Below are 27,541 nucleotides of genomic sequence, written 5' to 3'. Positions count from 1 at the left end.
GCCTGTCTCTGCCGCTTCCGGTTGTCAGTTCCAGCTGTCCGCTGTAGTGGCCGGTATGTTGGGTCAAGGTCGACGTGTTTATTGATAGAATCTGTGGATGAGTGTATTCGCCAAAAATGGATACCCCCGCAATTTCATCAATAGATGCTTAAGGGAAAGACAATGGAATGCGGACATGCCACGTTAACATACATCAAGAACATTTCTGAACTGACAGCCAGACTACTGCGACCACTAGGACTCATAACAGCACACAAACCAACAGCCACGCTCAGACAACAACTCACCAGAACAAAGGACCCAATACCCAGCATGAGCAAAACTAATATAGTGTACAAAATCCCATGCAAGGGCTGCACAAAACACTACATCGGACAAACAGGAAGACAGCTAACGATCCGCATCCATGAACACCAACTAGCCACGAAACGACACGACCAGCTATCCTTAGTAGCCACACACGCAGATGACAAGCAACATAAGTTCAACTGGGACAACACTATTATTATAGGACAAGCCAAACAGAGGACAGCCAGGGAATTCCTAGAGGCATGGCACTCATCCACAGATTCTATCAACAAACACATCCCAATACACCGACCACTGCAGTGGACAGCTGGAACTGACAACCGGAAGTGGCAGAGACAAACCACTACAAATGCCGGAGGAAAGATCACAGAAGCGCTACACAGGAGGTTCCCAAGCACTGAGGATGTCACCTAGACAGGGGACGAAATGTCTGCAACGCAAATTCCCAGCTCATCGAACAGAACCACAACAACGAGCACCCGAGCTACAAACCTTCTCACAAACTTTGAACATCCTTGTAAGTCTTTTTTTGCACCCTTTCAATTTTAACTACATCCTTCCTGTAGCAGGGAGACCAGAATTGTACACAGTATTCTAAAAGTCCCTCATCAATGTCCTGTGCAGCCGCAACATGACATCACAACACATACCCTCAATGTTCCAGGGATCGGTTTAGGTGATTGGCTGGATGGTTGGTTTGTGAAACAATATGATACTAACAGCATGGCTTCAATTCCCACACCAGCTGAGGCTACCAGGAAGGACTGCCCTTCTCAACCTCTCCCCTTGTCTGAGGTTTGGTGGCTGAGTGTGGTGATGGAAAAGCACAGCCAGTCAGGCTTCCTGATGAAGAGCTTATGCTTGAAGAGCCAACTTTCCTGCTCCTCGGATGCTGCCTGACCAGCTGTGATTTTCCAGCACCATTCTCTTTGACTCTGACCTCCAACATTTGCAGTCCTCACTTTCTCCTCCTTGAGGTATGATGGCCCTTGGGTTTAATCACCACTGGTCATGTCTCGCTTTAATGAGAGAGCATACCGATGGTCTGGTGAGACTATGGTGACTCACACACACCTCAATGTTCTGACCAATGAAACCAATATGTCTTCTTCACTACTTATTCCTGATGAAGGGCTTTTGCCCGAAATGTCGATTTTTCTGCACCTCGGATGCTGCCTGACCTGCTTTGTTTTTCCAGCACAACTCTTTTTTTGACTCCACTGTCAAGGAACTATGCACCTCTTGGTCCTCAGCAGAATTAACCCTCACCTTATCATTTTCTACATAATGAGACAAGTGGATCAGTTTATAACTGTGGCTTTATGACCTAGATTGTTGGAATAACACAGAGACATTCAGTAAGACTGACCAAAACCACACTGCTAACACACCAGCCATCACCACTCTCATTGGTCATGTTTGATGTCACATTGGCCACATTGGTGTAGAGGGGAAGTACTGGCCAACTGGTATTATCATTCGATTACTAATCCAGAAACTCAGGCGACTGTTCTGGGGACTCTGCTTGAATCCCATCATGATAGATTGTGGCATTTGAATCCAAAAAAAATCTGGAATTGAGTCAAGTGATGATCATGAAACAAACCATTGCTGATTGTCAGGGGGAAAACCCTGTCTGATTTACCAAGGTCATCTGGGAATGGAAATCTTCTGTCCTACCTGGTCTGGCCTACACCCACCTCCAGACCCACAGCAATGTGGTTGACCATCGGCTATTCTCTGAGACCATTAGGGCTGACCTTAATCACCCACATCCTGCGAATGAATAAAATAAAACCTTTGGTGTGGGATTGACATCTGCTTTGGAAATTGAGGCTACTCCTGTGGTAAATGGACCCATGGCTTTGATGTTGCTGATTCCCAGGTTCGGAGTTAAATGTCCTGCTGTGTTAACGGATGAGCCAAGTCCCCTGGGAGATATTTCACACTGAACTTAACTATTGTTTCCACATTGAAGGGGTCTCTCAAGGTGGAAAATACTTTGGTGGACAGTAGACAGCTTCAATCCATCTATCCTCATTCCAGGTATACTTTGCTATATTCATCTATCCCCAGTTTCCACAGGCTGGGCAAGAGGGCTGTTTCTTTTCTTTGTCTTTCCACAGCCATCTGCGGTTTCTTTTCCTGTCTGGGCTGGAACTCGGGAGCACTCCAAACCCATGAAACCTTAGCCTCCCACATCATTGCTCAGTTGGAGAGATATAGCCCTGTCAACCAATGTGGTTAATGAGCAACGTCACCTCCACAAATATCTTGGGATTTGCTACCAGAAGAATTTGTGTCTCGACATGTGATAACATTCTTGGGATTAACAATTAAGTTTGAAGCTTGTGTTTAAAGGTCTCTATTTGTACGGGTTTCCTTATCATGCTTGGCTCTTCTGAAGCCAACCTGATAGAGATTGATTAACAACGTTATTATAAATTCAGTTAATCCTTCATATGGCTACCTGCTGGGTAGAAGATGACCAAAATTCATCACTGTCTGTTTTTCAATATCTACCAAATCCCATGCTCTGATGAAATCACTTGGGAACTCTGCAGTCTTCACAAATTAATAACGAGTTCAACAACTTGACTTGGGGCCATGTTCTTACTCCCCGTGTCTGTGTGGGTTCCTTCCAGGTGCTCCAGTTCCTCCCACAAACCAAAGATGTCCAGGTTAGAAGAATTGGCTGTGCTAAATTGCCCCATAGTGTTCAGGGATGTGTAGGTTAGCTGCATTAGTCAGGGGTAAATATAGGATAATAGGGTAGGAGAATGGGTCTGGGTAGGTTACTCTTCGCAGGGTTGGTGTGGACTTGTTGGGCCGAAGGATCTGTTTCCACACTGTAGGGATTCTACTGCAACCCTTACACACCAGGCCCTATCACCACATGGACTGTTACCACAAACAACCCATTGTCAGCCACTGATGGTCCCCATTAGCAGCTCCTGATTCTCCCAGACTGACCTTTAACCGATCCTTTGTCTGCCCCAGTGCTTTTCTCTCTCTTTGGGCTCCATCCCCACCTATTGCTTACTCTCTCCCCTCTCCCCATGCCAATATCTGCATAAATACCAACCTTTTCCTGGCTACTATCGGTCCTGAAGAAGGGTGACCGAACCCGAAACATTAACTCTGCTTTCTCTCCACAAATGCTGCCAGACCTGCTGAGTTTCTCCAGCAATGTCTGTGTTTGTCTCCGATGAAATGAGTCTGTCATTTGCAATAAACGTCATTATAATCATCAATACTTGCTGTGTATGTCTAAGGTACTTCCCCCTATGAAAGTGCTTCTGTAATAAAGTGGAAACGTTAATAGAATGGATTGAAATAGCCAGTGCCCTGGTTAGAACGATATTGAGAGGTTCATACAGGAAGACAGGATACGGAACTGTGAAATCTGTAAGGCAGCAATAACTCCAGCAAATAAGCTTCCTCTCACACCAAGCACGGAACTTTTGAAATGCACAGTTTGCACGGAAAGCTGGATGGTTTTGATTTATTTTAAGAAAAGAACAACACATGCAACTCTAACAGCCATCTTTCCTTACACAAGTATTGCCTGGCGACAGATAATTAATACAAAGAGAATTCTTAAGAAAACACCATCATTGTATCAATGGCTTATTGCACTGAACACAGTGGCTTGTTATTCTCAAACCATCATAAAGAGGGCATGATAAATAGGCAAAACTTTTCTCTGTACAAATACTGTAACATGCATTAACAAAAGGAGGAAAGTGCTTTCAGGGTTGTACCAAAAACGCGAAGACTTTACCAGATCACATTTCTATCCTTCATATCGGTCAAAGCTGCCCAATAACGCCTTATAAATAGTTACAAGAGTGGACAACCCCATTTCTATTAAAAAAACTTCCACACCCTGACTCTCTGGCAGAGTCATTTTTCATTTTTGCGCAGGAGCTGAGACTCAGTGCAAATTCCACCGCCAAATCTAAGCTCATCTTAACTTGAGCTGTTTTGTCAGAGCACAAACTGCTCTGCTACGTTTGCATCCCTGCTCTCAGAATGGTTTTTAAAAAAATTCTCTGGTGAAGTAGAAATGTGTGCAGCCAAGTAGATCTTAGAGTGCACTGAGCTGGGAGGGTGGCAGGACAAATTTTGTGGCTGGATTTATTGGGAACCAATTTCCTTTACTAAGGCCGTGATTCATAGGTTCTGCTGGGAAAAATTCCAAGCTCTTGGCTACAGGTAATGCTTTGGGATTATTCCAGCAGAATCCATGCAAATAGCTGAGGCCTCACAGTCTCTGCTCTTACTGAGGTGTCCTGATATTCTCTGGGCTTTAGGGACTGCAGTGAATCTGAATGGGAGAGACGAGTTCCTCCTATTTTCAGCCTACTTAAGTAAATTGCTCCTGGATTCCCAAATCCCAATCTGTAAAAATGTTGCACCATTTTGTGACATAAAAAGATGGATGAGGAACAAGGGAGGGAAGTTTGGGTGGCACGTTCAACTCCATTCTGGGAGAACAGCCTAGGGACATGTTCAAATTGTCTGGAAGTGGCTCAGTTGATGTTAGACACCAGGAAAGATTGGGTGGGAAAAGACAGAACTTTGTTAATTTAATCTGAAGCCAGACAATGTAGTAAATCTCAGATGCCAATTTTCTGCTTAATATTTGACTGAATCATAGAGTCCATACAATGTGGAGACAGGCCCTTTGGCCCAACAAGTCCACACCAACCCTCCGAAGAGTAACCCACCCAGATCCATTCCCCTCCCGTATTGCTCTACATTTACCCCTGTTGAGTGCAACCTAATCTACACATCCCTGGACACTGTGGGCAATTTAGCATGGCCAATCCACCTAATTTGCACATCTTTGGATTGTGGGAGCATCCAGAACAAACCCACCCAGACAGTCGCCCGAGGCTGGAATCAAACCCAGGTCCCTGGCACTGTGAGGCAGCAGTGCTAACCACTGAGCTACTGTGCAGTTATCTGTCTCCTGTCTAAGCGACATCCAGTGTCCTGAAGGTTCCATTAATATACTCTTTTGGGCAAATAATGGGCAAATACATGAATTATTTGGTTGACAGTTTCCTAAAGGAGAACCATAATAAAACAATAACAACAAAACAGTAAAAAGGAAACAGCAAATTAATGTTAAATAAAAGCCTTGGGGAAGATGATACACTCCAGCTATTGTGGTGTCCACCAGTCAGGAATGTCTCAAGGGTATTGGCACTGCTCCGTCGCCAAGGGCAACCTGGCATGGACGTAAATACAAAACAAAGGCCCAAGTCAAAGAACCACCTCAACAGTCCCCTGCCTGCAGGATCTGTCAAAGCAAGACACATGGAGGAGGTTCCGTTGTCCCATTCCCAACTCCGTCCCTCTACAGCCCTGGGTGGCTAAAGAGCAGGCACTTGGGTCTGAAGTGTGCCTGAAGAGCAATACCCTTCTTCTAGGAAGTAAAGGCTGCAACCTCACCCAACTCACAGAAATCATGGCATCATTGACTCCCTACAGTGTGGAAGCAGGCCATTCAGCCCATCGAGTCCCCACTGACCCTCCAAGAGCACCCCACCCAGACCCAGCCTCCTCCCCATCCTTGTAAAACTGCTAACCCACCTAACCTACACATCAAGATCAGTTTGCGAAGTGGTCCCACCTTCTCCAGGGCAATTAGGGACGGTTAACTAATGCTAACCCAGCCAGTGATGCCCACATCCCATGAAAGAATAAAAATAATCCTCTGCTTGTATATCCTTAACTATAAACAGCCTCTGAGTCTTAAGTGGATCCAGGGTAGGGGAAGATGGGGTTCAGGAGAGGTCAGCGGTTTGGCAAGTAACATGACATGGGCTATTCTGGGTCCACACAAGAGAGACTCTCATTTCCCTTGTGGGATCCAGAGGAGCACTCAGGACTTTTCTGGCCTCACAAGGAAGAAAAATCTAAATCATGAGCAGATTGGAATTCTCCTGCAACCCGGTCTAGCATGGTCACATACCTTCTGACCAGGATGTGGTTTCTGGGTGTCTAAGATTTTCATTGCTTCCGCGTGCCTGGTATCTGTGCTGGAATTCACACTGGACAAATGGGAATGGAATTCACTCTGGAGGTGATGCACTTGGACAGGACAAACAAGGCAAGGAACTGCATGATGAATGGTGGGACCCTGGGAAGCATCGTGATCAGAGGGACCTTGGTGTGCTTAAAACGACCTCATCACTCTGCCCCTCTCCTCACCCAAAACCCACCCCCCTTTCCCTGCAGCTCACCCTACCTCTACCCCAGTCCTGAAGAAGGTTATACCTGAAACATTGACTTCTGCACCTCCTGATGCTGCCTGGCTTGCTGTGTTCTTCCAGCCTTCTGCCTGTCTACTTTGGATTCCAGCATCTGCAGTTTTTTTTTTGTCTTTAGTCAAATTAATGGGACAGATAGACAAAGAGGTTAAGAAGCATATGGTATACTTGCCTTTATTAGCTGAGGCAGAGAATTTAAAAGTAGGAACGTTATGCTGGAACTGTACAAAATGTCAGCTGGGTCAGCTTGAGTGTATTGTGTACAGTTTTGGAATCCACATTATAGGAGGGATGTGATTGAACTGAAGAGCGTGCAGAGGAGATTTACCAGGATGTTGCCTGTGTTGAAGAGTTTTAGTAATAGAACATAGAACACAGAACAATACAGCGCAGAACAGGCCCTTCGGCCCTCGATGTTGCGCCAACCTGTGAACTATTCTCAGCTTGTCCCACTACACTATCCCAAAATCATCCATGTGCTTATCTAAGGATTGTTTACATTTCCCTAATGTGGCTGAGTTGACTACATTAGCAGGTAAGGTAGGATATTCCACACCCTTACCCCTCTCTGCGTAATGAGGAGAGATTGGGCAGACCGGATTATTTTCCTTAAAGCAGAGGAGATTGAGAGGGGACATGATTGAGGTGTATAAAATTACGAGAGGTATAGATAGGGTAGACAGAAAGAAACTACTCCCCTTGATGGACAATGGCCATGGAGCATAGATTGAAGGTAAGAAGCAGAGGTTTAGAGGGAATGTGAGGATAACTTTTTCACCCAGAGGGTGGCTGGAATCTGAAACTCACTGCCTGTTGGGGTGATAGAGATGGAAACCTTTGTAACATTGAAGAAGTAATTAGGTGTTAACTTGGGATGCCAAGGCATTCACAGCTATGGGCCAAGTGCTGGAAACTGGGATTAGAATAGTTAGGAGTTTGTTGTGGACCAGCCAGAACATGATGGGCTGAAGGGCCTTTTGCTGTTCTGTGGATCTCTCTGACTGTATGGTCACCCACTGCCATTGGCAGACAGTTTTAACCCTTGCTGAGCCAGATTGTACAGTGCACTTGCCAAACCGTGGATTTTAATATTACAAAGTGACAGATAAAATGGACAGATTTATCCCCTCCAAAAGCAGCCAGAATTCAGTCGAGTGAAAGGAAAAGATTTTTAAAATTTTGTCTAATTTTGTTCTGGAGAAGAAAGATCATTGCAATCAATATAAACTCCTCTGAAAACTCTTAATTTTGGCAATAAAATTTCAGTCGCGTTGATGGATTTTAACCAATAACACTTCCCCTTTTCCATGTTTGGAAACATTCAGTGGCATTAATTGAAAGATAAATAGGTTTGGGACTGCAGCAACCAAAAATAGCAATTCTTGGCAACGATTCCGAAATGGTGATGGTAAAACCTTCAGGCTACGACAGGTTCAACATTCGAGTGTTCATCATCCTTGCTCTACTGTGTGTGTGTCTGTGTGTGTCTGTGTGTGTTCAATGGTGACAAGAGTCGGGAAGTTAAATGAGAAAGAAACTCTTGCAATTACCCATCTTGCCCTCTAGATGTCCCAAAATGCTTTACAATGAATGAAGCCCCTTTGCAGTCACTGTCATAATGTGAACAGTGCAATCTGTAAAACAGCTACTCAGTGTTCACTACTTATCAAGACACATGAGATAACGGACTCCTGAGGTTAGAACTGAAGGGTTTTTCAGGTACACATGTACTGGGCTGCTGGTGCAAATCAGGGAGAGCAAATGGGAGAGATTTCAGGTCAGAAAATGCACAGTGATAGTTATGGAATTCCAACAGTAGGTCCACACTGACCTACTGAAGAGCATCCCACCCAGACCCAACTCTATTCCTGGATTTCCTATGGCCAATCCACCCAGCCCTAGACACTACGGGCAAATTAGTATGGCTAATCCACCTAACCTGCACATCTTTGGGCGGTCAGAGGACACCAGAGCAAATCCACACAGACACAGGGAGAATGATCAAACTCCACACAGACAATCACCCAAGGGTGGAATCAAACCTGGGCCCCTGGTGCTGTGAGGCAGCAGCGCTAATCACTGAGCCACTGCACCACACCAGGATAAATGTGATGCTACAAGTGCTAATTCTCCACATGGTACTTCCCAGTGCATCTGGAGGCTTCCATTTGGAGATAACATTTGCAGATACAGAGCAAAATCATGGATAAGGAAGATGCACCAAAATCATAAAAAGGAGTCAGTTCAGTCAGCTTGGGTCTTCCACTTGTACTTTTGAAGTAGTGGCTGGAGATGATACTTTTTGGCAGACTTCAGTAGCAGATATCGTTCCTGAAAGTTTTCAGCCATTTCCAAGAATCAGTTCTTAGAATCTGTCTGTAGAATCAAAGGAGACTTTGGTGGGGACTTCCTCTGGAGTTCGCTTGGACCGATCTGGTTTATCAAGGCCAGAGTGCATGATGGGAATATAGATGTCATCCATGTTTGGCATCACAAAGACTTTCTGTAATTGAAAAACATTGGATTAGGATTCCAAGAAACAGGCTTTAATTCATGGTCATTGCTTTTACCACTAAACACATCTCAGTAATATATCTCAGGCCAGAGAAAATCTTTGGTTCATCAGAGCCGAACTTTAAATAATCCTCAAGATGGAGGATTTGGAGAAGGTGCAGAAGAGGTTAACCAGGATGCTGCCCAGATTAGAGGGTATGACCAATAAGGAGGAGCTAGAAAAATCTCAGGTTGTTTTCTCTGGAGCAGTTGATGCTGAGGGGAGACTTGATAGAAGTCTGTAAAATTATGAGATGCATGGATAGGGTCAACAATCAGGATCTTTTTCCCAAGGTTGAAATGCCTAATGTATATTTAAGGTGAGAGGGGGAATGTTCAAAGGAGATGTGAGGGGCAAATGGTAGGAATCTGTAATATGCTGCCACTGATGGTGGTGGAGGCAGATATGATAGGGGCATTTAAGGGGCTTTTAGATAAGCATCTGAATATGCAAGGAATGGAGGGATACGGACCAATGGCGTCATGTTTGGCACAAAATTGTGGGCCAAAGGGCCTGCTCCTATGCTGTACTGTTCTATGTTCTATGTTCCAAGATGTAACAGCACTCAAAATTAAATTGAATCAGTGAAGGGATGAAGAAAGGATACAGTAATTCAGGAGTGGCCTGAGTAAATGTAATTAGGCCTAATTGCTCTCCTGAATATTCAAAGGTACAAGACATTAGGAAGGACAGGAAGCTAGGATACGTTGGATAGACTGGGTTTGTTTTCACTGGAATGCAGGAGGCTGAGGGGCAACCTGATAGAAGTTTCTAAGATTGTGAATGGCATGGATAGAGTGGAAAGTATGAGCCTTTTTCCCAAGGTGGAGGGGGTCAGTTATTAAGGGACACAGGTTCAAGGTGCGGAGGGGGCGACAGTTTAAAAGAGCTGCGCGAGGCAAGTGTTTCACACAAAGGGTGGTGAGTGCCTGGAACGTGCTGCCAGAGGAGGGGGTGGAAGCAGACACAATAGCAGCGTTTAAGAAGCACCTGAACAAACACCTCAACAGGAAGGGAATAGAGGGATATGGATCCTGTAAGTGAAGCCAATTTTAGCACTGAAGGGCAAACTGTAACGGCGCAGGCTTGGAGGGCCGAAGGGCCTGTTCCTGTGCTGTACTGTGTTTTGTTCTTTTTGTTCTAGGAAAAGATGGAGGGATAGAATGGAGAGAGATGGCCTTTGCTTTGGAGATCAAAATGTCGCACTAGTTTGGGTAGAGATGAGGAATGGCACATAGCCCCCTTAACAGTAATTATATTGTAGAACAGTGTAAATAGGAAGAAATAGTGGGGGTTTGTCAGAAAGATACAGTGATCACTGTGAGTGATTTTAATCTATATTTAGATTGGACAAATTATAACACAAAAAGTAACCTGGGTGATATGTTCATGGAGTATTTTCAGGTTAGGTTCTGACAGCAGCATACTCTTGAGCCAACCAGTGAGCTAGATAAGGTATTCAATGTGACAAGGTTTATGACCTTACAGTAAAAGTGTCCTTAGGTAACAGTGATCATAATATAATTGAATTCTGCAATCAGTTTGAGCAGTGTTAACCTAAGACTAATATTTTAATTGCAAATAAGGGGAATTAAGAAGGTACGAAGATGGAACAAACTGGTTAAAGGATAGGTCAGGTAAGGTGCAGTGGCAGACATTTAAGGAGATATTTCAGCTGATTCATAAAATTCCGATGAGGAAGAAGGATTCCAAAGGAAGACGCACCATCCTGGCTAACTCAGGAAGTTTAAAACACAGCACTAAGTTGAAGGAAAAAGCTCATAATTCTGAAAAATGACAAACCAAAACTGAGACAATATGTATGCAACAAAAAAAGGGTAAAAGAATGCAGAAGGAGAAATTAGAGGACAATAGAAAGCTAACTAAAAATAACGAGTGAGAGTTTCTTAAAGCATTCTAAAAGGAAAAGAATAAATAAAGTGGGGTTTGCTTCTTGAGAAAATGAGTCAAGCAAATTATAAATGGAAAATAAGGAAATGGCAGATGAATTGAGCAGATCTTTTATGTCACTAAAGAGGATACAAATAATACACAAGAATTGAGTGTGAATCAGGCATTGAAAGAGAAGGAGAATTTAAAATAACTATATTCACCAGGAAAAGAGCACTCAGAAAACTATTAGAACCAAAGCTGACAAATCCGCAGGTCACGATGGAATTTATTCCATGACAACAAGGGACTGCTGCAAGATATTAGTAAATAGTTTCTAAAAATGTCCTATTGGAGTAGAAAATAGCACATTTATTCAAGAAAGGAAGGAGACACAAAGCAGGAAACCACAGGCTAGTTAGCTTAACAAGTGACGCAGGAAAGATGCTAGAATCTTTTTTAAAGGAGGATATAGTTGGACACGTAGAAAATCTCATTGCAATCAGGCAGAATCAACATGGTTTTGCGAAAGGGAAAGTGTGTTTGATTAACTTATTGGAATTTCTTGAGCAAGTAACAAGGAATTTGGATAAAGGGGAACCTGTGGGTGGGCTGTACTTCGATTTGCAGAAAGCCATATTAAAGATGACTGTGCAAAATAAGAACCCATAGTGTACAGGGTAAATAATATTTAATAGAGGATTAAGTTCACTAACAGGGAACTGAAAATAGACATAAATAGGTCATTTTTGGGTTGGCAAACTGTAAGCAGTGGAATGCCACAGAGATCAACACTGAATCCTCAAACAGCTACAATTTCAATCAGTAACTCAGGCAATGGGAGCAAATGTATGTTGCAAAATTAGCTGATGATGGTAAGAGGGAGTGAAGTAAATTGTGAAGAACCTACAAAGGGATATGGATAGGTTCAGTGAGAGGGCAAAATTTGGGCAGCTAACTTATAACCTAGAAAAAAATGTGAACTTGTGCATTTTGGCAGGAAGAATAGAAAAATTGTACATTATTCACATGGAGACTGAGGCACAGGAGGGGCTACGTGTCCTGGTACATGAATGATATAGTGTTAGCTTGCAGGTACAGCAAGTCATTTGGAAGTCAATTGTCAATTATTAGAAGGGAACCGAAACATAAAAGGAGGGACAGATGTGAGACCACATAGAGTCGTACAGCACGGAAACAGACCCTTTGGTCCAACCAGTCCATGCTACCCATAATCACAAAATGAACAAATCCACTTGCCTCATCTTGAGAACTGTGTGCAGGTTTTGGTCTCCTGATTTGAGTAAGAATGTAAATGCATCAGAAGCAGTACAAAGAATGTCCCCTCAACTGATACCTCACACGGGGTGAAACTTGGGGGGAACGTTTGGACAGGTCAGCTCTGCACCCATTGGCATTTAGCAGAATAAAAGGTGATCTTATTGAGACAAGAGGATTGCACAGTATGTGTACTGAAAGATTGCTTACTTTTATTGGCAACACTGTAACTAGGGGACAAAGTTTAAAAATAAGAGATATCTCATTTCATATGGAGATAAAGTGAATCTTTTTCTCTCAGATGGGTTGAGAACATTTGGAACTTTCTTATCCAGAGAACGTGGGGACAGAAGCATTCATCAGTTTTAAGGCCAAAGTAGATAGATTGATGAGGAACAAGTGATTCAATGTGTGAAATAACTCTACAGAGGGTGATGACCCATCATCAAGTCACCCCTTTATTTATATGTGCACAGTACATGGCACTGATCCAGCTCCCTCAAAGCCAGATCTCACAGTGAGCAGAACCTCTGGCACTCCTGTTTATATCTGTCAGAGAGGGCTCCCTGACTGGACCAGGTTAATCCCAAGCTCATATTCTATGAGGTCCAGCTGGCTGACCTTGTTACATTCACTGGATTAGTGGTGCTGGAAGAGCACAGCAGTTCAGGCAGCATCGCTGCTCGTTGGATGCTGCCTGAACTGCTGTGCTCTTCCAGCACCACTAATCCAGTATTTGGTTTTCAGCATCTGCAGTCATTGTTTTTACCTTGTTACATTCACGACAAATGGGACATGAGGGAATGTAGGATGGAGGTTATAGTCAAATTAGCCACAAGGTGGAGCAGGATCAAAGGGCTGAATGGCCTACTCCTGCTCCGAATTCAGAAGCTCATTTGGCCTGGAGGGTAAAAACCTCAAGAGCGATTGTTTGTTCCAGGTGTTTTCATTGCTGAAAGTTCTGTTCAAAGCATCAGGTACGCCTCCCGCGAAATCAACTGCGATTGATGAGAAACTATGTTTAGATGGCCACAACATCTCCCCCACCAGCTCCATGTTCAACTGGTCAGTGTTCCAGGAGAGGACATCAAAATCAAGTCCTGCAAAGATGCTGTGAGGGTCTCCTCAAAGCGCGGGCGTTACTGACTGGGAGGAGCTGCTGCCAATTGTTCAGACCGTGCGAACTTAATGAGTGAGCTGCATTATCAACAGTGTCTTAATAATGAGGCAGAGAAGGCAAAGGAAAGGGAAGTAAATCCTGTGCCTTTCAAACCTCACCAGCACCATGTTCTCCAAGATCTGCAGCTCAAGGCCTGTTCTTTCCAATCATGTGGACACTGATGGCAGAAGCCCATGACCCTGAGTGGACATCATCCTTGAATTTAGGACCATCAATAACAATCATTCCTGGCAGTAGGATTATTTATCAAACAGTACAAAGGTCAAAATCATTATGTCATCAACAAAAGTGCAAAGATAAACATTTAGCAGAATGTGTTTTTCTCAGAGGTGATGGTTAGGTCAAACATTGCACAAACTGTACGGGTTTGAAATGAATATAAATACTAATATATGAAAAGGAGCAACTAATTTAAAGTTTGAGGAAAGGGTGAAGACGCCGAATGCGGTCGATGACTGTTTCCTCGAACAGGCATTGATGAGATGTACTGAATGGTTACTTTCTTGCTGCAAGATTGCAGTGATTATATAATTACAGAGGTCACTTCACTCTCAGGCTCTTAAAATGTCAGGATTCTTTTACCAGACGGACATGTCCTTTCGTTTGTTCATTTCCTACCTGGAATTCATGCTGTAATTTCTTCTCAATCCACTCAGTCACATGTGTGAAGGTGACTTCCCGCTCACCCAGCTTGGGCCGTACCTTAAATTCCAGTCGGGGTGGAGTCCGGAAGCTGTACCTAATGATATTAAAACATGTCACGCAGTATTCACAAGCTTCTGTCCTGCCAGATTACTCAATCCCTGTTTTAGAATATCGTTCTACCAGTAATATGAATATCAGGACTGGGGACTGCATGTTTAATGAAAGCTGGAAACCATGCCACTACAAATTAATAAGTATTTATTGGCTGGTTACACTATTTGGAGAAAGTGAGGACGGCAGATGCTGCAGATCAGAGTTGAGAGTATGGTGCTGAAAAAGCACAGCACCAGAGGAGTAGGAGATTGATGTTTTGGGCACAAGCTCTTCATCAGGAATGGCTTCCTGATGAAGGGCTTATGCCTGAAATGTCGATTCTCTTACTCCTCGGATGCTGAGTGGCTGTCCTTTTCCAGCGCCACACTCTCAACACTGGTTACGCTATTGACAATATCGACTTTTGCATGCTTCATCAGAACCTTTCTCTGTTGAGTTCCAGTTACAGGTTATCATGGGCAATGCACTGCAACATTACCATAATATGCTTGACCCCTTTTACCGTACATTCCTCTGAGTCTTTCATTCTACCCATTAACAGGCTATTTTTAACATTCTACTTCTCTCCCTCCCAATCTCTTGCAATGCTCACATCAATCTTCAACTGTGTTCTCAGCTTTCTTGGAGACCATTCAGGGCATATATTTTCTATAGGCCTCTCCATGGATAGCACCCATGTCATAGAAACAAATGGAAACTGGGAGCAGGAGGCTATTCAGCCTGTTAAGCCTGCTCCGCCATTCAATATGATTCATGTTTGCTCAATTCTGGCTTTGTCCCTAACATCTTAAAAAGTGCTTATCTGTCTCTTGAATACAGTATACCCAGCAATCTGGCCTCCACAGCTTTCTGTGGTAGACAATGTGACAGGTTCATTACCCTTTGAATGAAGGCATCTTCCCTTACCTCAGTCCCAAATACTCTACCCTGTATTCCGAGATTATGATCCCCTGGTTCGAAACACCCTAATCAGGGGAGACATCCACACTGCATCCAGTCTGTCCAGCCCTGTTAGAATTTTATTTGTTTTCATCAGATCAGCTCTCATCCTTCTAAACTCTAGTGACTGCATAACCAGCTGAACCAATTCTGCTCCTTGGATAGTCCTGCCATCCCTGGTATCAGTCTAGTGAACCTTTGTTGCATTCTCTCTCTGATGAGTATATGCTTTCTTAGATAAGGAGACCAAAGCTGCACACAATACTCCAGGTGTAGTCTCAACAAAACCCTGATAAACTGTAGTAAGATATCCCTATTTCTGAACTCAAATCCTCTTGCAACGAAGACCAACACACCATTTGCTTTCCTAACTGCTTGCCTGTCTACATTCAGTGACTGGTGTGCAAGGACACACAGATCCCTTTGTACAGCCACACTTCTCAATATATCACCATGTAAATAATATTCTAAAGTAAGAATTGAAAGCTTTAAGGATTTGTTCGTATTTCGTATTTTATTCAGCTTTTCGTTTTTCATAAATTCAGACCAATTTGAAACCAAATCAATTTTTAAGTGCAATTTCTCAATGTGCTAATTTCATTTTACGAATTGTTTTCATTCCTGAAACTGGCTGTACAATCACAGCCTGACCCAAACTGACTGCTTGCTTTTTAAATTATGTCTTTGACTCGATAAATGTGGGCACTACTATTTAATGTTTCTATCGAGCCTTTTCATTGCAAGGTCAGTCCGTTTCAATTCATTTTACCCATTCCATTTGACAGCACACAGTTGCTGTAGGCATATTGATGCCCAGCACAAGAGAGCTGCAGCTAGTACCCAGTCACTTTCAATTGAAGGTGCTTAATGATTTATTGACCTTCCCTGAAAGATTCAGGGTTTAAAACACAACTTCAGCATAAGGACATATTTGACATTTTCCAGGGAACTGCCACCTGTAGCATTGTTCAAAGCTTTTTCTGGGTGATTGGAAACTATGGGAATGGCTCATTCAAGGTGGTGAGTTCTCCTGTTCAATGGGTCACTCATTGGGGCTCCCTGTTACCTCAGCTTGTGCTTGTTGGCCATCTAATGGCCAACCTGTAACTATATGGAGGAGATTAGCAGACAGTTCGGGGTTGAAATGGTTCCAAGATGACTGCTTGCACTAAAACGAAGCTATTCCTTGTGAAGTAAAGGGTTAACTGTACCTTTACTCCAGGAACTGTACCTTTACTGAGCATGTGTGTGAGGAGACATGTCCAGTGTTGTCAGCGAATGTGGATCTGAACCCTGAGTCTTTGCAGACTGCTGCAGTCCTTGGGATTAGAGACAAGCTTTGGGGAGTCAGGAGATGAGTTACCCACTGCAGATTCGTAGTCCCTGACTTATTGTTGGAGGCACAGTATTTATGTGGCAAGTCTGGTTTCTGTCAATGGTAACCCCCAGGATGTTGATATTGGGGATTCAGCAATGGTAATGAACCATCATGATTAAAGTAAGCCTTAATTGAAGATGGTGATTTGCCTAGCATTTGTATACTTGTAGCATGCTCCAACACTTATTAAGTCATGGAGTCATAGAGTAATACAGCACGGAAACAGGCCCTTCAGCCCAAAGTGGTCCATGCTGACCATGGTGCCCACTCAGCTAGTTCCAATTGCCTACACTTGGTCCATATGCCTCTATATCCTTCCCATTCATGTACCTATCCAAATACTTTTAAACTATTGCTGTTGTACCTGCCTCAACCACTTTCTCTGGCAACCCACTGAATATACGCGCTACTCTCTGTGTGAAGAAGTTGCCCCTCAGGCCCTTCTTAAATCCTTCCCCTCTCACCTTAAACTCTTTAGTTTTCAATTCCTCATCCCTAGTAAAAAGGACCATATGCGTTCATGCTGTCTATGCCCCCCCATGATTTTATATACCTCAATAAGGTCACCCCTCATTTTCCTACGTTCCAAGGAATGAAGTCCTATCCTGGTCAACCTCTCCCTATAACTCAGGCCTACTAGACCTGGAAACATCCTTGTAAATCTTCTTTACACTCTTTCCAGTTTAACTATGTCTTTCCTATAACAGGGTGACCAAAACTGTACACAATATTCCAAGTGCAGTCTCACCGATGACTTATACAACTTGCACAACTTATATAGTTTACAATCTCTTGTATACCCACAACATCAGGGGGCACAGTTCTGACCCAAAGGTAAACGGCAAGAAGCTGAGAAGGAGCAGGAAGCAAAGGAGAATGTGGGAACCAGCAGATTCCCTTTCTAGTGATCAGACTGCAGTACTTGTGAATACAAACCCCTCTTTCCCATTCAATGGTAGTTCACTTTTTACCTTCCTTGCATTATTGACCTTTTGCAATCACCTCTTGTCCACAATGATGAACTGAAAACCATAAAACAACCAACAAGTTAATTTTATGCATCAAACCATGCAAAACATGAAACAAATGCCTACTAATTATCCACTCAAACTGTTGACCTGAGTAATGGTAGAGCAGAAGCCCCTCCAATATTGGGAAGAGTGAAACCATTCTGTCCCTGCTCCAGACTCTATATCCTGGCTTCCAACTCTATCATTCTCCCATGGCACCAGTCTGTTATTAAGTCAGTTTCCTTACAATCTTAATCCTGAGATGAGAAGAGGGGCCTATTAACATAAGATAGTCACCAAGAAATCCCATTGAAGAATCTTCTTCACCTGAAGATTGGTTAGAATATGGAACATGCCACTCAAGGACTGGTTGAAGTGTTCCATATTGAGGCCGTTTACAGACCGGTCTCTCAGGGTGAAAGGGTAATAATGACAGGTTTAGATGAGGAAGGTGTTGGGGGGAAGGGGTACATACACATGGACATGAACTGGACAGAAACAGCCTGATTGCTTACTATATGTTCTGCGATGTCCTGTCTAAAGCATGGGATGAATATATAGACAGTGAGCAGTTTACGTATGGGAAGAGATCTGGGGATTGGGAAGTGGAAATTAGATTAGATTAGATTACAGTGTGGAAACAGGCCCTTCGGCCCAACAAGTCCACACCGCCCCGCCGAAGCGCAACCCACCCATAACCCTACATCTACCCCTTACCTACACTACGGGCAATTTAGGATGGCCAATTCACCTGACCTGCACATCTTTGGACTGTGGGAGGAAACCGGAGGAAACCCACGCAGACACGGGGAGAATGTGCAAACTCCACACAGTCAGTCGCCTGAGGCGGGAATTGAACCCGGGTATCAGGCGCTGTGAGGCAGCAGTGCTAACCACTGTGCCACCGTGCCGCCCTGTGAGGAGCTGGCTCAAGGATAAGTAAACTATCATCTTCAGTGGTTTCAACATTACTGTCACTGTTTCTGTCATTACCACCCTAGCAGTAGCAAGTACTCTCTCCTCCATGGGTGTAGGAGAATCTGCCACCCCTGTCCCCAGCTGGCTGCTGCCTGGTGCCCCATGTATCAGTGAGAGTGGTGCCAGGCATTCAGGTGATGTACAGGCTGTGGGTACAAGGTATACTTGGGGACTAACTATGTGAGCGTGAGGTTCAAAATGTTCAGCTGCGATTGGTGATGGTTGTGATATGAATTGAACATGGGAGGTTGTGGTATGTATGGAATTTGAATATGTCCTTCCTGACTGTGACCACTCATGTGAGATCAATGTGCTTCTTGCAGCACTTTCAAATCTAAAGTTGACCTTGCTTTTTGTGCACCTCCTTTGCAGGAGTAACCTTGTATTCCTCGCTCTGTTCTGTCACCCTATGACCTTTGTGTGGTATGATCTGCCTGTACTGCACGCAAAACAAAACCTTGCACTGTACCTAGGCAGGTGTGATAATAATAAACCAAATCAAAAATGTATCTAAGTCCTGAGTTCGATCCCTGACATTGACTGTCACAGCTATCAGCTCCCAGTGCTTTCAAAGACAGTATCTGGTGGGCATTCTGATTCCATATAGATATGCACATTTTTTCTCCTTTACACCTTCTCAATCCTCAGTGGACAATATTGGAGACCACTCTCTCTTCCAACAGTCAGTACTTTTCCAGCTCACAGTAATCCTTCAATCCGTTCCATTACTTACTGAAGCCCAGACGCACCTCCACTTTAAATGGTGCTAACCTCTCATGATGTTACCCAATCTAGGGTGGGGGAGATGGTAATGTCGTAGCCAAATCACTGGATTAGATAACCCTGAGGCTCAAGTTAGTGGTTGGGTCCATGTGTTCAAATGACACCACTGCAGCTGGTTAAACATATATGTGATTAACAAGGCAGGAACGTAAAGCTGCTGTTAGTGATGTTGACGATGCTAACTGTCATTGATTATCATGAGGGCTGGCCTGGTTCTCTAAACTCTGCCATCCTTACCTACTCTGTCTTACACGTGACTCCAGACCCACCCTGATGTGAAGTGGCTTAGCAGGCCATCCAGCTTGAGGGCAGTTAGAGATAGATTTACAAGGATGTTGCCGGGATTGGAGGGTTTGAGCTACAGGGAGAGGCTGGGGCTATTTGTGCCAGAGACTGAGGCGTGACCTAATCGAGGTTTATACAATTAAGAGGGGCATGGACAGGGTGAATAGTCAAGGTATTTTCCGTGGGGTGGGGGAGTCCAAAACTAGAGGGTATAGGCTTAAAGTAAGAGGTGAAAGATTTAAAAAGGAACTAAGGGGTAACCTTTTCACACAGAGGGTGGTGCGTGTATGGAATGAGCTGCCAGAGGAAGTGGTGGAGGCTGGTATAATTACAACATTTAAAAGAGATCTGGACGTGTACATGAATAGGAAGAGTTCAGAGGGATATGGGCCAAATGCTGGCAATTGGGACTAGATTAATGATCAGCATGGATGTGTTGGACCGAAGGGTATGTTTCTGTGCTGTACATTTCTATGATTCTATGACTCTGAGGTAACAAAAGCCAGCTTGCAAGCAAAATAAAGTAATTAAAAGGTTTAGTGGTGAGTTCCAAGTGCTTTGGTAAAAATGGTTGTGGATTAATTTACTCATCTTAATCCTTGCTTTTAGGGTGTTATTGAGTTTTGCAGCCACTAACTCTTCAATACAATTTCTTGATGCCAATTAGCAAATGAATTTTAAAACTGGCACTTTCCTGTCAGTTTAGTCATCCCTGTAGTCAGGATACACAACAGAACAACTGAATGTGTGAGAAGTGATTCAGCTTTTCTTTAAATATTCATGAGCCATGAATAAAACATCTTTTCGATTTGCCTCTGTGTCAGGCATATGGAATAGAATTAATTTGTGTGTTTCCCCTGTTTTGATCATCGGGGCTGGTGATGTCAAGCTTCATTGCTGGAGTATTTGAGTTATTGACCTTGGACTGAGGTCAGAGGTCAGAGGACAAGCCAAGCTTCACACTGACCATTGCTTGATGAATCTTTCATTTTCGGTCACGTGTACTACAGGGAAAAGAGAGGTAGTTCAGATGGGACTTCTCAACAAGCCAAACCAAGTAGTCAGGAAAGGAGGGAAAGGAATGGCTTTACCATTTGACCAGCTGAAACAAAAAGGGCAACATGGATGCTCTCTGATTGCTAGAGGAGAGAAATAAGGAAATTGTGGCTGGGCAATGACGTGAGACAGGAGATTGATGGTCTATCCACGTGGACAGTAGGCCTCAATCATAAAGCCAGGAAGCAAAATGATGTGCAATATGTTTAGGAACTAAAGGGATTAAATTACGTGTGGCTGTGAAGACTATGTCTGTAAAACATGTGGGTTTTGGTGTTTTTGAAGAGTTACAGTGATAAACTGACCATTGGACTAGAGTCTGAGATTTGAAGATCAGACAGGACTGATAGTGGCTTGTCGACTTCTCTCTGATAAGTTTCAGACATGCTATCTAGGAGAGGGGAGATGCACAATAGGCTAAAGGCCCTATACCACACAACTTTATTGTTGTGGTGCCTGTTGTGTTGCCTTGCTTCACCAGTTCCACGTTGAAAAGGACAGTTGGAAAAAGTTTACTTCTAAAGGTGGCATGGCTGCAACCAGCATCAAAAGGCTGCTCGGCTTGAAAAATAATTTCTGCACCCTATTTGTTGTGTGAGAAAGTGCCATTTCAGCCCACCTAGGTGACACCGCTGTTTCTAATAAACAGGTTTGCTTGTAGAATCCCTCATAGCTTTTGGGGTAGTACTGGTGCTAGTCTTTATTTGTCAATGTAAACTGTTGTGACTTGCTCTGGTAGGTATGACTGGTGTGGGCTGTAATTGAGTGATTCATTCACTGTTGCCAATTATTGTTTTGCTGAACAAAGACTCTGTTCTCCTTTACATTCATTGTTGGAACAGTATACAACAGGATGGGACATACCATATACGATCGGTAGGGGGTGGTGGAATGTTGACAGCCAGCACTCCTGCCAGCTCCTGAACCTCAACAGTCAGGAGAAGTGGAGTGTTCGACATCTCCTCTATTTTCTTCTTGATGAATTCATTCTCTGTGGCTTTTTGAAAGTATTTCGATTTGGCAATCTTATCCACAAAGCGAAGAATCTTTCTGCTGGTGCTGCTCCCTGCTGCAAACCTGGAAGGACAAGGAAGTCTTGTTTCACAAGGGTTTTATTTTGTTTGCTCAATCTCCCGTGACTTGTTCATCACCAAACATCATCCCCCCTCCCCTGACAACTTCCAGTTAATTCCCCTTCAGATCCCGTCCTGCTCCCAATCCTTCCCAACAACTAATAATGAGGGGACAGGATGATGGAATTCAAAAGGATAAGGGGAAATCTGACTGAAGCTTACAGGATACCGAGGGACCTGGATAGAGCAGACGTGGAGAAGATGTTTCCGCCAGTAGGACAGACTATGACCTGAGGGCACAGCCTCGAATTAAAAGGACGAATCCTTAGAACTGGGATGAGGAGGAATTTCTTCAACCAGAGGATGGGGAATCTGTGGAACTCAGTGCTGCGGAAGGCTGTGGAAGCCAAGTCATTGAATATCATTAAGATAGCGATAGATAGGTACTTGATTAGTAAGGGCATTGAGGGTCAAGGGGAGAAGACAGGAGATTGGGTTGAGGAACACATGAACCTTGATTGAATCACAGAGCAGACTTGATGGGCTGAATGGCCTTATTTGGCTTCTGTGTATTATGGTTCTATGGTCCTGTTCACACATCCCTCTTGCAAATATATTTCCCACTCTTGAAGATTGAGACAGATTAAAGTTAAGATTTGTGAGCCCTAACAGTTGAGATGTCCACAGGGGTGAGGCTGAAGCTAGTTCCACAATCATCTTAATCACAAGAGTCCATTCCTTCTGAAATATGACCTTGTGCACAGATGACATTCTTAAAGTATAAAATAATAAGGGCTCATGCAGTTAATGTAAAGCCTTTGTTATTCTTATGGCTATAACTAGATCAGATCTTTCTGCCCTGTTGCCATGTGAGAGTCAATGGTGATAGCCAGCATTTGAACATATAAATTTAATGGCCTTTCTAATGATATTAACATCCATGCTCTGGAATCGAGGTAATCTGGTGTTTTAAACTTATAATGGTTCTATTAAAACAAAGCACAAGAAGGTGACCCATGTTGTTTGAGGAGCACCGCGACACATTCGCAGAGGTCCTTCATACAAAAATCTCCGAGATAATGAGGAAAATCCCCAATTACCCCTCTGCACCAGGCGAACCGAGTTTCTCGACACCTTGTGGTTCTGCTGAAGGCACGTCCTCTTCATCTGAAGACCCAGCACTTGAAGATTCCTCATCACTGTCCACCAGCACCAATGTCCGGGGATTATGCCTGTTGGAAAGAAACGGCACTAAACAGCGTTCACATTGACAGCTGTTAGGTCCAACACATTACTGACTTGCTTTCCTCGCAGGCCCAGTTTCTTCTCTCAATTCCTGCTGGAAACATCCTCGCATGCAAATTAAACTGAATCAGCACCAGGAAGACTGCCAGAGGTTATGGTGATCCACTCTGACTGTGCCAGTTATTCTCAGTAAGTGATCTCCCCAGAGCCCTTAGCTCGCCTATACATGACAATCACAGTTGAATACTCTTTGCTGCACATTGAGGCTTAAGCAAGCGGAGCTTTATGGATCACAAAGGCATGACAATTCTCTTATTGTGTGGTTTGGAGGTTGGTTTTAAGACAGATCAGTTCAGGGCACAGCGATGTCAGGAATCATCCTCGGTTCTGGACCCTGTTTTTGTACTAACTGCTACCATACATGATAAGCTGAGATATACCATGCTCTAATCTCACAGATACATTATTGGAAGGCAATTCTCTACATGCGCTCCTCTCTTTCAATTTTTCTTGCACCCTACTAACTCTGCCCACATTGTACTATTTAAGCCCAGTGGGGAGCAGCTCTGTGTCATTGTCGCACGATTGCTCCAGGGTCCCAAAGCCCTTGCACAACCAAGGCCAATGGTCAGAAGGTCTGAATGTCAAGAATGTAGTAATTTGCAGAACTACTACATACAACCCATGTGCAGAAATTTCTCTCTGATGCTTTGTTACTAACTGGCACGGTGGCTCAGTGGTTAGCACTGCTGCCTTACCGCACCAGGGACCCAGGTTCGACTCCACCCTCAGGTGACTGTAAAGAGTTTGCACATTCTCCCCGTGTCTATGTGGGTTTCCTCTGGATGCTTTAGTTTCCTCCCACAGTGTAAAGATGTGCAGGTTAGATAGACTGGCCACGCTAAATTGCCCTGCAGTTTCCTGGACTGTGTAGATGAGGTAGACTGGCCGTAGGAAATACAGGGATAGGAAAGGGTGTGGGTGGAATGTCCTTTGGAAGGCCAGTGCAGACTCTACGGGTCGAATGGCCTATTTCCACACTGTAGGGGTTCAATGAATCTTTTTGGATATGCTATGACACACATTTGGAGCAAGTACAACTTGAACACAGACCTCCTGGTTGAGAGGTAAGGATACTGCCACAGAGACACAAGGGCTTGCCTCACAGTCTGTGTGCTCATAATTTTCAATCTTTATTGAGTATAAAATACCACTCAGCTTCTCCGAATCCAGCTGTGCATTCCTTTTATTGTACCCAATAGCTTCAAGAAGTGCCCATAGGATGTTGCCTCTTAACCAGCTGGTCAGGTCATGCATCTTATATAGGCTCACCTCAATATGGAGTGAATGTTGCTGTGTACCAGAGTGACAATAGAATACTGCCACTAGACCTTTCTATGGCACATCATGTGTAGAATAATGAGCTCCCATATGGCAGCACTCACAGTAAGTCAGCTGATATATTTTTTAATAAAAATATTATTAAATCATAGAACACCCAATAAATTATTATGTTGTTCATTGCAACCGTCGTGATAGATTCCCTTTCTGGACATTGGTCATAGAGTCATGAAGTTGTAGAGATGTACAGTACAGAAACAGACCCATCAGTCCAACTCGTCCATGCTGACCAGATATCCTAGCCTAATCTAGTCCCACTTGTCAGCATTTGACCCGCATCCCTCTATGCAGCAATTGTACCAGCCTCCACCACTTCCTCTGGCAGCCCATTCCATACATGCACCACCCTCTGCATGAAAAGGTTGCCCCTTAGTTCCCTTTTATATCTTTTCCCTCCCACACTAAATCTGTGCCCTTTAGTTCTAAACTCCCCCACCCCAGGGAAACGACCTTGGCTATTTATCCTATTTATGCCCATCATGACTTTATAAACCTCTATAAGGTCACCCCTCAGTCTCTGATGCTCCAGGGAAAGCAGCCCCAGCCTGTTTTGCCTCTCCCTGTAGCTCAAATCCTCCAACTTTGGTGCTGGCTCGAAGGGCCGAATGGTCTATTCCTGCATCTATTGTCTATTGTCATCCTTGTAAATCTTTCCTGAAACCTTTTAAGTTGTATCAGATGGCTTTCTGTTTCGCAGTGAGCAATGATAGTTATCACAGTCACCATTACTGAAAGTGCCTTCACTTAGCGGATTTTATTAATTGAATTTAAATTCTCTTAGGTGCTGGAGTAGGGACCCCTGTCCTCTGGATTACTGGTCCAGTCATGTTAACAATATGTCACAGTCTCATCAAACACTTTGGACTGGGTTCCCATGGGTAGATATTTTCCAATTAACCTGCTCAGAGATGCTACTATGGATCTCTGGATCAGGTGAGACTTGAACCAAACCTTCAGTTTGCTCATTCTCCCCATGTCTGTGTGGGTTTCCTCTGGGTCTTCTGGTTTCATCCCACAGTCCAAAGATATGCAGGTTAGGTGGATTGACCATGGTAACTTGACCCGTAGTGTCCAGAGATGTGCAGACTAGGTGGATTAGCCATGGGAAATGCAGGGTTACAGGGTAAGGGTACGGGGGGAGGGGTGGGTCTGGGTGGGATGCTCTTTGGATGCGCTTTGGAGTGGACTAATGGATTGAAGAGTTACTTCCATACTAGAGGGATTCTATGATTCTACTGGAACCCTAACAGTGCAGTGTCTCCCTCATTGGTCAGGGAGAACACTATGCTGGCCTTGTGAAAGAAATATAAAATAAAATTTAAAAAATACATTACAGCTATTTGCAAACTAACACAGACTTACTGCAAGTAAATCCTAAAGCAGATTTAAGAGCTGCCCACTTAGCATTCAGTCTCCTCCATTCTCATGACATATGACTTTAGTCACTGTTTCAAATAGTTAAGCAATCATTGATAAAGATGTGGCTATGATGTGTTGGGTAGGTTAGAGGTTATTAAGGTGGACAAATCCCCAGGACCGGAGGGGATCTACCCCAAGTTGCTGAGGGAGGCAAGAGAGCAAATAGCTGGGGCTCTGACAGATATCTTTGTAGCATCCCAAAACACAAATGATGTGCCAGAGGACTGGAAGGTTGCTCATGTTGTCTCCCTGTACAAGAAGGATAGTAGGGATATTCCGGGTAACTACAGACCAGTGAGCCTGAAGTCAGTCATGGGAAAGATGCTGGAGAAGGTACTGAGGGATAAAATCTATTTATATTTGGAAAAGAATGGGTCTATCCATGATCGACAACATGGTTTTGTGCAGAGGAGGTCGTGCCTTGCCAACTTAATAGAGCTCTTTGAGGAAGTGACCAAGTTGATAGATGAAGGAAGGGCTGTATATATCATATACATAGACTTTAGTAAGGCATTTGATAAGGTTCCCCATGATAAACTAATGGAGAAAGTGAAGTCACATGATGTGCAGGGTGTTCTCACTAGGTGGATAAAGAACTGGTTGAGCAATAGGAGACAGAGAGTAGTAGTTGAAGGGAGTTTCTCAAAATGGAGAAAGGTGACCAGTGGTGTTCCACAGGGATCAGAGCTGGGGCCACTGTTGTTTGTGATATACATAAACAATCTGGAAGAGGGCACTGTTGGTATGATCAGCAAGTTTGCAGATGACACGAAGATGGTGGAGTAGCAGAAAGCATAGGGAACTGTCAAAGAATACAGGAGGATATAGATAGAATGGAGAGTTAGGCTGAGAAGTGGCAGATGGAGTTCAATCCAGTAGAATGTGAGGTGATGCATTTTGGGAAGGCTAATTCTAGAACAAATTATTCAGTAAAAGTTGATGAGCAGAGAGATCTGGGAGTTCAGGTCCATTGTACCCTGAAGTTTGCTGCACAGGTGGATAGAGTGGTCAAGAAGGCATACGGTATGCTTGCCTTCATCAGACAGGGTATTGAGTAAAAGAGCTGGCAGGTCATGTTAAAATTGTATAACACATTTGTTCGGCTGCATTTAGAATACTCTGTACAGTTCTGGTCGCCATATTACCAAAAGGACGTGGATGCTTTGGAGAGGGTGCAGAGAAGGGTTACGAGGATGTTACCTGGTATGGAAGGTGCTAGCTATGAAGAGACGTTGAGTAGGTTCAGATTGTTTTCATTAGAAAAAAAGAGATTGAAGGGGGACCTGATTAAGGTCTATAAAATCATGAAAGGTATAGACTGGGTAGATAGAGATAAGCTTTGGAGGATTCAACAATGAGAGGTCATGCTTTCAAGGTGAGAAGTGAAAAGTTTAAGGGGGATACACGCGGCAAGTACTTTACACAGAGAGTGGTAGGTGCCTGGAACACGTTTCCAGTAGAGGTAGTAGAGACAGGCATGGTAGATTCATTTAAGATGCATCTGGACAGATGCATGAGTAGGATTGGGCGACAGGTTTAGACAGTAGATTTGGATCATCTCAGGCTTGAAGGGCCGAAGGGCTGTTCCTGGGCTCTAAATTTTCTTTGTTCTTGGTTCTTTGTTAAGAAGCTCTTATCCATCTCTGATCTAGTAGAGGTATTTCTCTGACTACTCTGTAAACCAGGAGCAGCACATTTGTGCTTTACGAAAGGAGGTGCT

At 43.8% G+C, this 27,541-nt stretch overlaps 1 protein-coding gene across 2 annotated transcripts in view; it reads right to left on the bottom strand.

Moving 5' to 3' along the window:
* Positions 1–3,796: 3,796 nt before the first annotated feature.
* Positions 3,797–27,541, bottom strand: part of tex2l (testis expressed 2, like) — a 108,647-nt gene continuing 84,902 nt past the window's right edge. For both annotated transcript variants that reach the window (XM_072559383.1, XM_072559382.1), the window contains exons 9-12: positions 22,857–22,988; positions 21,548–21,760; positions 14,114–14,234; positions 3,797–9,096 (exon numbers count right to left, since the gene is read on the bottom strand). In XM_072559383.1, the coding sequence (XP_072415484.1) occupies positions 8,959–9,096; positions 14,114–14,234; positions 21,548–21,760; positions 22,857–22,988 (604 nt within the window). In that variant the 3' untranslated portion in view covers positions 3,797–8,958. The remainder of the gene's footprint in view (positions 9,097–14,113; positions 14,235–21,547; positions 21,761–22,856; positions 22,989–27,541) is intronic.

This window comes from Chiloscyllium punctatum, chromosome 40, assembly GCF_047496795.1.
Source record: "Chiloscyllium punctatum isolate Juve2018m chromosome 40, sChiPun1.3, whole genome shotgun sequence".
In the NCBI taxonomy this organism is placed as follows: Eukaryota; Metazoa; Chordata; class Chondrichthyes; order Orectolobiformes; family Hemiscylliidae; genus Chiloscyllium; species Chiloscyllium punctatum.
This window is presented reverse-complemented; position numbering and strand designations above follow the sequence as displayed.